Consider the following 12,174-nt stretch of genomic DNA (forward strand, 5'->3'; position numbering starts at 1 on the left):
CAGCAACTAATGAGAAACTGACTCATGACAAAAATAGAATAAATGTGCATTACCACAACAATCTCACATTATTTCACACTATAGAGGTGTCATAATAAAGACCTCTTAAGGCAACCAAGTCTAGAGAAAAATACCTAGCTCTTGAAAGCTTTTGAATGTTCCACTATGTTCAGCAATTAGTTGCTGACTTTGTCCTGGGGCCATTGAGCACAGTGGTTTTATCGCAGCCTTTCACTCTCAACTGCTGCTGCAAACTCTGAGTTTGTGGGCTGGAAAAACAAAGCTGTTTCATTTCATATTGCTTCTTGCAATTCCTACTGGCTGATAAATGAGACTGTTCTCTCGTAAAAATTAACCCATATATTGTCTGTGCAGGTATCTTATCACACCCTGTGATTGACTTCAGGTAGCTCCAGTAATAATGACTGGAGCAGAGTACGAAGTCACATCAACAAAATAGGTGCAATTCTTGCAGGATTTCAGTGTGTGTGTTCAACCTCTATCTGTCCTCTAATGTCCTCTAAACTAGAATTATTTTAACACAAATTAAAGATTTTGCTAAACATTAACCATTTGTATCTCATGTTGTATTTGTCATACTATAATGATAAAGGTCTCTACTGTTTGCCTGCAGTTTGTCTTACTGTTACTAAGATGATAAAACTCTTGATAATGTGGAGGTGTTGAGTATGACATGGACATTTATCATGCCTTGACTGCTTTATGGGAAGTTGGTTTGGTGCTTATTTTGGAAACTGAAAATTTGTCAGGACTAATCAGACAATGTGTCAGCCCAAAGACAAAGATACTGTATCATGTGTCTGCAGAAATCCAAAGAGCTGCATTGATCTGTTGTCAGAGATCATCTTGTTAAATCTGGGGTCATGTTTCCTCAGCATGCCACTGCTGTGCAGTCATTCCCTTCACAACCATGTCCTGGTCTCTGCTGCAAAGTAGATGAAAGTGTTTTAATAGTTGCTCTCTGTCTGTCAGCTTCTCAAACACAGAGGTCGATAATGTGTTGTGTGTGTGTTCTGGATTTGGTGGTATGAAGGTGGGGGCTAGCGCTTGGTGTTAATAATGAGTGGAGGTTTGAAATTAACAGGAAGCTCCAACAGAGAACACTGCATGTTGGATGATTAGACTCCCCACTGACCATTTGGGAGAAGAAGGTTGATGTGGGTATGTTGGCGGGGGTTGGGGGATGTAGAGATTTGTGAGCTGGAGCTATTGATCAATAAGGAGCAGCTCTTTATCCTCCATTAAAGCTCTGTTCGTTTCATTAATGTCAGGTTTTTTCAGGTGGAATATGTTGTGGAAGTTTTCCCTGGACTCTTTTTGGTATGAGGTTGAGTAAAAGAGCTGCCAGGATCAGACAACGCCATGACTAAGCAGGACCAGTCAGGCGAGTTAGGCCGAGGAAGGACTAAATTATCCCAGCTGAGATGAAATTACAAGGGATCAATCACAGTACCAGAAGAGTATTATGATGGTAAGGGATATGAGCTACATGGACAGGCAGATCTTTGGGTTTTGAAAATTGACACCTTTTAATGAAACCCAGAAATACCCCAGAAGACAGCTGAACTGAAAGTGGATGCAGGGTGACTGCTACAAGAGATTAAAAAATTATAGTCCCAGATATAACAGCATGACTCAAAATAAGGTTTAGGTCCTCAGATAGACTGAGTCTTTGAAACATCCACTTTAATCTAAGTGCTCTTTGTTTTTCCCAAAATATAGAAATGTAGAAGTTATAAGCAGTGTCACACCTGATATATTAAAGCTCAAATTGTCATTATAATTGGATGATAACCACAATTTGAAATCTGAAGTCTGTACCTGGACAACATTTCTTATCTATCAATAGGAAGGAATATGCAGCCAATCGTGTTCTACATGCCTTTGAAGATTCATCTCAGTCCTGTGGACACAATCCTGTAGTGCTGCATGAAACCAGACCTGAACCACATATGGCTGTTATAATTGGGCCACTGACACATTATCATCCAGTCTGGCTCATGTAGGTTCTTTCCATTTCTTGTCTGGAGAAATCACTGTCTGTCATTCTCATTCTAATCCATTACAATGTGTTGTTTTCAGCGATGGAACAGGGTTTCTCCAAGGCACTTTTTAGCGCTGCTCATACTTCAGAAAAGTGCTTATGGTTCACAAGTGACTGTCACTTTTAAATTGGAGATATCTTTGCCAAATGGAACACAAATCAAAAACTAATCCTGAATTAGCAGCTGGGTGTTGTAACCTATCCCTGCTAACTTTCTGGGCGAGGGTGGGGCTCACCCTGGAAAGTCTATCGCAGGGCCGACATATAGAGACGAACAACCATTTACTCTCACACCAACAGAGAATTTTCACTCGCCTCTGAATGTATACTTGTATATCTTTGGACTGTGGGACCTGAAACCTAACCCATGGTGAGCCCACGCAGGCACAGGGAGAACATACAAACTTCCCACAGAAAGGCCCCAGACCTGGGACTTGAACCCAGAACCTCTTACTGTGAAGCCATTCCTCCAACCTCCACTGTTGCTGAAGATCAAAATATTTTGAAATTGTGTTTTCAAGTTTACACAAATCATACAACAGACACTTATCAGTCTACTATCCAATATAAAGAAAGAAGTAAAAACAGGACGAAAAATAAGTTTCTCACCTGTTCTGGTTTGAGATGTGCGCATGAGCTCTGTCATGAGGCTTCCTACATGTGCTTGTTATCATTAAATAAATAAATGCCTTTGTTGATGAGACCAGATAATCAGTTTCATTAAAGTTTGCTGAACGTGTTTTTTTTTTTTTTTTTTGAAGGAAAAGTTATTTTGTGGAGACAGTAGTTTCCCCTTAAGGCCCGCTTCAGAGGGATTTTCCTATTTTGGTTTTTGACAATTTATCCTTACTCCTTTCCATCTCACCTTTCTGCCTCCCACAAATATATGCACAACTATCTCGGACTATCTCTCTCAGACTTACCAATCATTATGATTGATCAGAGCTGGTGTCCTGGGCTCTGCTGAGACCATCAGATTTGCTCCTTCTAAAATCTATTGTATGGAGCCAGACATGGATCTAGTCTACTTTTGTCAAAGTTACTTTCAAATCTGCCATTTTGTTTGGATTTGTGGCCAGGTGTAACTAATTCTGAGGTTGATTTGAGCTTGGAGACTTGGCTTTAAAGCAGGAGGTCCCAGACATTGTGTGGAAATGTGGATAGTGGGGTGATCAATCTATTAAAAGCCTTTCTTAAACAAATCAGATTTTTAGCCCCATTTGGAATATTAAAAGCCTCCCTTGTTAAATTGTGGTTGTGCATCTGTAGTCCATTTCAGTATCTTAAATTGTTAACATTGTAGTGAAACCAGTGAGCAGCAGGAGCATTTACGTCACCATAAGCTGGACCCTGTCATTCATTATGAATTTAGTTTATTCATTAATTCATCTTCTACCACTTATCAATTTCCAGGTTGTTGGGGGTGTGCAGGGGGGGTTGACCCTGGACAGGTCCCCAGTCCATTACAAGGACAACATACATACTCCACTGGAGTACCTGGAGGAAACCCACACAGACATGCGGTGAATATGCAAACTCCACACAGAAAGACCCCAGGTCCAGGAACCAAACCCACAAACTTCTTGCTGTGAGGTAACAGTGTTAATCATTATGCTGCCCCACAGGGAGTTTCACAAGACTTAAAACAACTGTATTATTCAGACAAACGGAAGCCTCTGGGCTCATTTAAGCCACCCAGTCAAGAACATAATGAAAAGTGAAAAGCCCTTTAAAGGTGAAGGCACGTCTAAAAATACAGCAGTAAAAGGAAAAGTCCTGACCTCTTCTGATCTTATGGGATGTTCAAAGCGGGCAGCAGGCAGCGTGGTGGTTAGCGCTGTTGTTCGTCCCTGTCTGTCTCTGTGTGTTGGCCCTGTGATGGACTGGCAACATGTCCTGGGTGTACCCTGGCCTCACCCAGTGTGAGCGTAGATCAACTCCAACACCCCACGTGACCTGGAAATGAAATGGAAGTGGTAGAAAATGGATAGATGGATGGAATTTCAGAGCTGGTTGCAAATATCTGTGGGTGCATCATTGCCTGTGCTATATTTAATGTTGATGATTAATATATAAAATATTCAGTCCAGGCTTAAATTGATATAATTACTATAAGCTTTAATGTTGCAAGTTGTCAGTATCATATTTTCTACAACTAGTGTTAGTTGAAGGCTGAAGGTCAGTCTGCAATTCATAAATCATCAATCATTATCTTTTTTTCCACAATTTTAATGTTATAATAATAACAATAATGTTATAATCGAAAAGCTCTTACTTCAATCAGGTAAAATGACACATCTCACGAAGAGATAGAGAGTAAATCAGGCATGAGCATTTTCATGATACTGTTCACCATCCTAAAACTATTTTCCATTTGATAGCTTATTCAATCAAGTGAAATTGCTCTCTCTCTCCCTCTCTCTCTCTCTCTCCCACTCTCAACCCAACCGGTCGAGGCAGATGGCCGCCCCCCCGAGCCTGGTTCTGCTCGAGGTTTCTGCCTCTTAAAGGAAGTTTTTCCTTACCACTGTCACCAAGTGCTTGCTCAACGGGGATCTGTTGGGTCTCTTTAAATCATTTTATAAAGAGTTTTGTCTAGACCTGCATCAAGTTCCTTGATGTAACTTTGTTATGATTTGGCACTATACAAATAAATCTGATTTGATTTGATTTGAAATGTTGGATAACACTCAAAACCACGAAGCTACTCCTATGTAAGGATTGAATACTTGGTGTGTGTGTCATCCATATAAATATAATGTATATCTGTGGCTTTAAGAACCAAAAATCATGTCAGTATAGTTTACCTTTGCCCACTCAGTAAGCAGTCAGTCAGAACACACTCCCTTCTAATGAAAATGTAGCTGATTTCAGCCAAACATTCAATGACACTAAATACCGCAAGCTTGGATGATAACTTTAGGTGGGCTGGATTTTTTTGGCACAAATTACGTGACTGTTTTCGTGTGACATCAAAAAGTTCCAGAGTTCCTGACAGCTCACAGATGTCACAGATGTATGCAACTTTTAAAGTTGAGTACTTTGATTCTTTTATCGTTTATCCTCTAATTAATAGTATATTACTTTGATAAGTTAATAAACTGGCACGTGAAATAAGCAACAGACATGAGGAAGGCAGTTGTCTCTCAGGAACAAACCATTCTGAAATTTGGTAATGAAGCAAGCCAAATCAGTGGTAGGCTCCCTTCATTTGCTTCTGTTCAAGTTGTTTTTCCTCTCTTGGGATGGCTCATTGCAGTTGCTCTCAGTTTACAGCACAAACAATAACAGCTGATAGAGAGTTCTCGTGGTGGAGATAAATAGCCTCAGAATAATCCCATTCCGTTGTCTGATCAGATATTAAGTCTAATCCATATCTTGTCTCTTCCATTTCACAGGTTCTGTTGAATCTCGGGGTCGACTGATGCAGCCATGGGCCTGTCACTGGATCTTTGAGTGAAGTCTTTGTCTGCCTCCTCCACCAGCATATTATCTCCCTCTCCCCCTCCCTCTCTTCTTTACCGTACGCCCTTCAGTTGAGTCCTTCAGTTAAAAGTCATTGGCCAAGGATACATTCTTCTCATCATCCACAAACCATGGCAAGCATTGTTCCTCAAAATCCTGGCCAGGTAGGGCAGCCTCTCCCAGTGCTGCTCTTGTATTTTGCCCCTTTGCTGCTTATGAAAGGTTGGTGTCATGCAGCTCCCTCGGGCCCAGAGTCGGACTCATGTTCCACCTTAGTTCAGAGTCGCTTCTTCGGCTTCTTCCTGTCATCATCTGTGTTTCCCACCACCCCTTGTTCCTGGACCCTGCAGAACCCTGATCCACGGCGCTATACCATATTCATCAAGGTGACCAAACCTACACAGGACTGTGTTCCATCACAGCTACGTACTTTCCAGTATGACTCCTTCCTGGAAACCACACGCACGTACCTGGGCATGGAGAGCTTTGATGAGGTGGTAAGGCTGTGTGACACCTCTGCACCGGTGGCCTTCCTGGAGGCTGGAAAGCAATTCCTCCAAATGAGGAAGGGGCTTCCTCGGGCCAGTGCAGCCATCCCAGGTGGTGACTGGGATTTCAAAACAGAATACCTGGTGGTGGGGAAGCGCAACCCTAGCATGGCAGCCTGTCAGATGTTGTGCCAGTGGCTGGAGGACTGCCTGGCTTCTAGCACATCTAATAGGCCCTGCGGCATCATGCAAACTCCATGTTTGTGCTGGGAGCCACCACCACAGCTCAGTGAGCGGAATACCTGTTATCACAATGGAGTTTACCTGGAAAACTGTTTACCCACTGCAAAAGAGAATGCAAAAGATGCAGAGATAAGCGGTGAGTTGAAAATCTCAAAACACTTGTTTAACTGAGAAGTAAAAACCAATATGACACTTTTATTCATATATCGACTTCACAGTTTTCAGAGCACCCAGGTTATATCCTTGTGCCTCTTTAGAGCAACTGCAAAAGAGAGTCAGACTTTGAATGAATTAAATAAAATATTTTTTTTGTTTTCTTTGACTTCAAGGTCCCCTTTCAGTTTAGCCTGCACTCAGCAAAATAAAAGAGAAATGGCATCTTCAATTGCAATCAAGCTGGTCAAAATAAGTGTGATTTGTGAAAAGTGTGGATAAAGTTGTGACAGACGACTGAATTTCTTTGGCTGAAGAGGGGGTGGAGGGCAGAGAGAGGGAAATGGATGGTTTATGGTTTCATCCAATGAAAACAAAATCTGTGACCTTGAAAGGTCGACACTGATGCCGTCCCTCTGCAATCCAGGGAGGGACACTCAATCGGGTTCTGGGAAGCCTCTGGAAGCAGAGGAGAATCAAGTGCTGATATCTGATCACTCTGGGGATGCTCAGAGTGATGGTGGTGGTGATGTTAAGAGAGCAAAAAAAAGGAAGGTAGAAGAAGAGGGCAGAAATAAGATGGGATAAGGCCCTCTGGCTTGAAGTTTAATTGTCTGCTGTTTGATCCCTGATTCTCTCCTTCCCTTCCCTCAGCAGATGGGATGTGTCGTGACATCTCTATCCTGACTCCATCCGGACTCTGTCCAGAGGGGTAGAATATTTCTTGGCTTCTCTTTCTCCAACTAACCTTTCCACCATCTATCTTTCCCTTGTTCCTCTGCTTCTCTCAGTCGCTTCTTTTAATCTGCCTCTGGTCTTATTCTCTTGGCCCTCCTCCTTCTCCACCTCCCCCTCCTTTTCCTCTGAGCCACCATGGCTGCCTCCCCATCTTTCACACCCCAGGCTTATATTTGGCCAATACAGAGCCAGTCGTGGGAAGCCAACCAAGCAGAGTTGTTGCAGTGGGTATCTCCTGCCTTATCCTCCTCCAGTCTCCGGAGTGGCTAATATCCCCTCGCTCCCCGGCCTCCACTCCTCTAGTTATCACAGTTATGTAAGTCACCAGCGGGGTGTGGGCTGTTTGTGCCTCAAGGTGTGAAAAAAAGAAAAAAACCTCAGCGGTTTGTGCCTTGATAGAAAGAGAAGTATGCATTATAGCTTATATTGTTCCTCTGTGTGCTACAACTCACATGGGTACAGTGTCTCCTCGATGATAATCAGAATGAGTGAATGGCTGTGGAGCCCTGTGATGAGCTCAAATGGAAGAGGCAAGCAGGCGGTGAATATTTGGCAGGATGGGTGACTGGATGGATTGAATTGGTGGATCAAGATAAAGAGGGGCTGGGGAAATGTAATGGATTTTGTGTAGAAATAGGTTGGGGGAATGCAATGGTTAAGGCCTGTGGTGCAGTGAAGAGGGGAATAGACGGGTGATGGTTGTGAGTGATGAATCAAGAAGAGACAATAGATACAGAGAGGAGAGAGATAGTTTGGCTGAGGGGAGTAAAGAAGAGTGAAGAGGCTGACAAGAGCTGAGAGAGGGGTTTGTCTGATGGGGACCAGCTTGATGAGGATAGATAGTTGTTGCATGAGTCAGGCCGTACACAGCCGGACCTGTTGGTCTCAGCACCTTCAGTAACTGAGTATTTCATAAATTGCAGTGTCTCTCCTGGGCTACTTCAATTCCTCTCTTCAGAGAGGCACTGAGGGTCAGCAGATGGAGGAGTTAGCCATGCTGTCAGCACTAGAGCTCTGCCCATGTGCAACTTTAGGACTACAGATGGAAATTAGTATTTTGCTAGATCTGGTGCAGACATTTTTTTATTTTTTGTGAATGATTAATATCACTGCATGTTGTCCTTTATAAATTAAACAAATAAAATAAATCATGGGGCTCAATGAGATCTCGATGTGGATGTGGGAGAACTTCTTGTCCTATGTTCCTGTTTACCCAAACCATATAAGCTAGACCAGCTAAAATTCACCTTATAGAAGAAAACACCATGCAGCTCTCTTTGTCTAAGCAGCTTATCAATGATTGCATGACGAAAAGTTTTCTTTTCATGGTAAAAAGTTCAATATGTGATACATATCATTGTTCAACATTTAAAAGCTATTGCACAACTTACATCTGACTTTTATCAAGGAAAGTTCAACAAGACTTGGCATTTAAATTAAAAGATAAATATGGTGAAACAGAATCTAGGAGTTTTCAGAATCAGACAGGCAGCAGGGTTGGGCTTGTTTTGTCAGTATTTCTACTGACCAGTGTTTTCCCTGAGGCTGTGATATGCTGTTGCAAGGAGCATTTAATGTAGAAGCCAACTGAAAGCCACTTCAGCCCTGTTTGATTTTACACCTGGACTTTTTGGCAGAAGAGCAAATGTCCTTTGATACAATGGATTTCACAATTTGAGGGCAAACTTATCAAGAGGTTTCTTCTTACACTTCATAACGAAGAGTGAAAATAAGATTTATTTAGAAGCAAGTACTAAACAAAAAAAAATATTGTATTTTTCTGTAAATACTTCATGATAAAACCCAACTTGTATTTGCAAGATAAATTATTGTATCATTGGGCCACAAATGAATCAACATTTCCAAATTAACACTGCGGAAAGGCAGGGTACAGCCTGGACATGGCACTGGTCATTTGCAGTTTATTGCAGTTGATGTTTTAGTATTTAATTTGGATTCATTAATGAACCACGTTTTGGTGTATTTTAGAGCAAGGTGAATCCATAGAGGTGCTATGAGAACATGCAAGTTACACACAGAGTGGTGACAGTGTGAAATGCTAGCCCACTGTGCCATCTTGTGACCTTTTGGAATTGAGCATTGGAACATTGGAACACTGGAACATTACACTCGCTGTTATCGTCCATGTTTAGCGCGACACTAACCCTAATCCCAGTTAAGAAGATGATGATGTCTCATATCTTAAAACTGCCTGGAAAGCTGGGACTGGTCCTTCTTTCCACAGCTGGAAAGACAACAGCTCTGATTCCCAGATTCCTTTTTCTGTTAAAACCTTTTTTTTTTTTTTTTTATTATTAATTTGAATCGGATGTTACCCAGTCGATCTCTGGTATGGCAATCTGCAATGCAGCTTATTTGTCTTCCTTACTCTGTCAATACAATCATCAATACGAAGCCCTTAACCTTGTATTGATTCAATATGATCTTTTTAGCATTTTTAGAGGGTGAAAGGATGTTTTCTCAAACATCACAATAACGTCAATAAAGAGTTTCAATGTCCTTGAATAGCAAATAGCAAAGAAAAGATCCAGGATCATGAATTGAATTACTAAATATTTATGACTATTTGCAGTGAAGCATTTCAGTTAGTTAAATAATTGTGACTTCATAGATTAATTCAATTGATGAGTGGGAGTCTGTGATTGATGTGTCTATGATGACTGTGTGATCTCAGCTCTCATGCTGTATGAGAAATTTTTAACCTTTAAGTTGACAATACTGGTGACTTCATGGCTATTTTTGGATGTTCTGACATTCAGATGGTCACAGTTAAAGGTTTTGGGACAAATTATTGGCTGCTTGTAGCTTCCCTTCAAAAACACTCTCCATGGCAATCTTTTTTGGTGGACCTCCAATGTGTGTTTGTGTATGTGTGAGGGTGCAGGGTAATTCATGTCTTGATGTGTGTCTCAGAGAAGGAAGAGATTCATTTGTTAGCCCTCAGTGGGCAGCAGAGGAGGCAGTGAGTGATTAAAGGGTGGATCAGAGATGTGAGGAAATGAGAAGGCTCATGACTCAATCTGAATAAAATTGGGAATGTTTCAGGAAAGCACCTGAAGTGACTGTTAAATTGAGGGGGACGTGTAAACTCCCTGACTGTGCCTTGGGATCGTCTGGGTCATAACCTTGGTTGCAAGTCATGCAATTTTCAAGTGTGAAATACTTAATAAAGCAGAGAACCATGGAAAGTAAGTAAACAAGATACAGTGTCACAGACTGAAAACACTCTGCCCCTGTGTCATCTCACAGCAAGAACCAGCCCAATATGCAGTCCACTCGGCCAGCATAAGGTATTCTCTGTTTAATTCTCTGTTCTGTTCTGTATAAATGCAATATATATCAAAACAGTCAAGTGTGATAATGTGAGAGACTTTGCCAAAAAGACCCCCACTTTGATGTGTAGACCACGAGTCATAACATCTTCAATACTGCAATTCTGTGGTATGTTCCTGGTCTGTAAAGATCATGACCCAGAAGTGATCTACGGAAGGAAAACTGGTAGAACTGGTCTGAACTGTGGTTCTGATATAAGATGTCAGAACACACAGAGCATCACAGTCTGTTGTGTATGGGGCTTTGTAGCTGCAGACCAGTCGGTGGACAAGTTGATACTTGTACACCAACAAAAGCTCCAACTATGGACACATGAGCAATGGAAGAAGATGATCAGGTCTGATCAATCAGGTTTTCTCCAACATGATGCATTATGGGAAGATGAAAACCTGGTGACTGTCAAGTCTACCTCTTCATGGAAACAATATTCCCTAACGGCAGTGGTCCCTTTCAGGAATGTTTGGATTGTACTGGGCCAACAAGTCTGAGAGGTGGAGACCCCTCCTAACAACTTCCAGGACTTCCAGGACAAGAATGTGTCGCTAACATCTTGGCCCACATACCACAGGTCACCTACAGGATTTACACAAGTCCAGGCCTCAATGGGTCTGGGCTGTTTGATGGAAAACACAATACAAGTGGTCATTATGCTATGGATGATTGGTGTTTATGCCACATTAGCCGTAGATGTAAATGTGAATGTCACACAATTTATCCCAGGTTAATGTCCGAATCCATCAATGTTTGTGTTAATTTTCCAATCACATCATCAAATACCAGCAAGGTTATTACATTACATCTTTCAAATGTGGTCAATTCGTGCCCTGGGACATCCATCACAGCCGTCACAGTTACAGCTACAGCTGCAATCTGTTGTGCACTGGATGGTTTAATGGCCTCTTCACACAATACTCATTAATTCATAAACTTGACCAACGAAAAAGCCCTTGACAGATGCATGAAAGCTTGTATATGAAATTACAGAAAAGGTATTTCACAATAACGAATTAACAGATGCGGCAATATGATAGATATGTGACGTATCTATCATGTTGAAATAAAGGGCAGCAGGGTGTCATAGCAGTTAGCGCTGTAGCCCCACAACAAGAAGGTCACAGATTCGGATCACAGGCATTGCTGTGCAGAGTTTTTATGTTCTCCCCATGCCTGTGTGGGTTTCCTCCGGCTGGTCCAAAGACATCGTGTTTGGGCTGGTGTGAGTGTGAGTGGTTGTTTGTCTCTGTGTGTGTCTGTGTGTTGGCCCTGTGATGGACTGGCAACCTGTCCAGGGTGTACCCCGCTCTCACCCAATGTGAGCTGGGATTGGCTCCAACTCCCCCCGTGACCTGGATAAGGATAAGTGGTATAAAATGAATGGATTAATGTTGAAATAAAACTCCTCCCTCTTCTCTCTACCAAACCAGAAACTAATGATGCAAAGTGACAGGAGTGAATATGGACATATTGTGTCACCATAAATGAAGTATTTCAATATCTCTCGTAACTTGATGAAGTATAACATTTCTACGAATTCAATTAGTTTGTCACAGACTATAACTTGACCACTATCGTTTCAAATAGAATTTGTTCTCATTTTGGATTTTTGCTTGGAAAAGTTAAATGTGGTGAATACTGCAATTAAGCAGATTGGAGTGGAAGCCTACATAA

The 12,174-nt window shown here is 41.8% G+C and overlaps 1 protein-coding gene across 1 annotated transcript in view; it reads left to right on the top strand.

The window, feature by feature from the left end:
• The first annotated feature begins 5,661 nt into the window (after positions 1 to 5,661).
• adgrb1a (adhesion G protein-coupled receptor B1a) overlaps positions 5,662 to 12,174 on the top strand; it is a 115,873-nt gene continuing 109,360 nt past the window's right edge. Inside the window, exon 1 of the mRNA XM_029503679.1 lies at positions 5,662 to 6,397. Within this exon, the coding sequence (XP_029359539.1) occupies positions 5,662 to 6,397 (736 nt within the window). The remainder of the gene's footprint in view (positions 6,398 to 12,174) is intronic.

Source organism: Echeneis naucrates, chromosome 6 (assembly GCF_900963305.1).
Source record: "Echeneis naucrates chromosome 6, fEcheNa1.1, whole genome shotgun sequence".
Classification (NCBI taxonomy): domain Eukaryota; kingdom Metazoa; phylum Chordata; class Actinopteri; order Carangiformes; family Echeneidae; genus Echeneis; species Echeneis naucrates.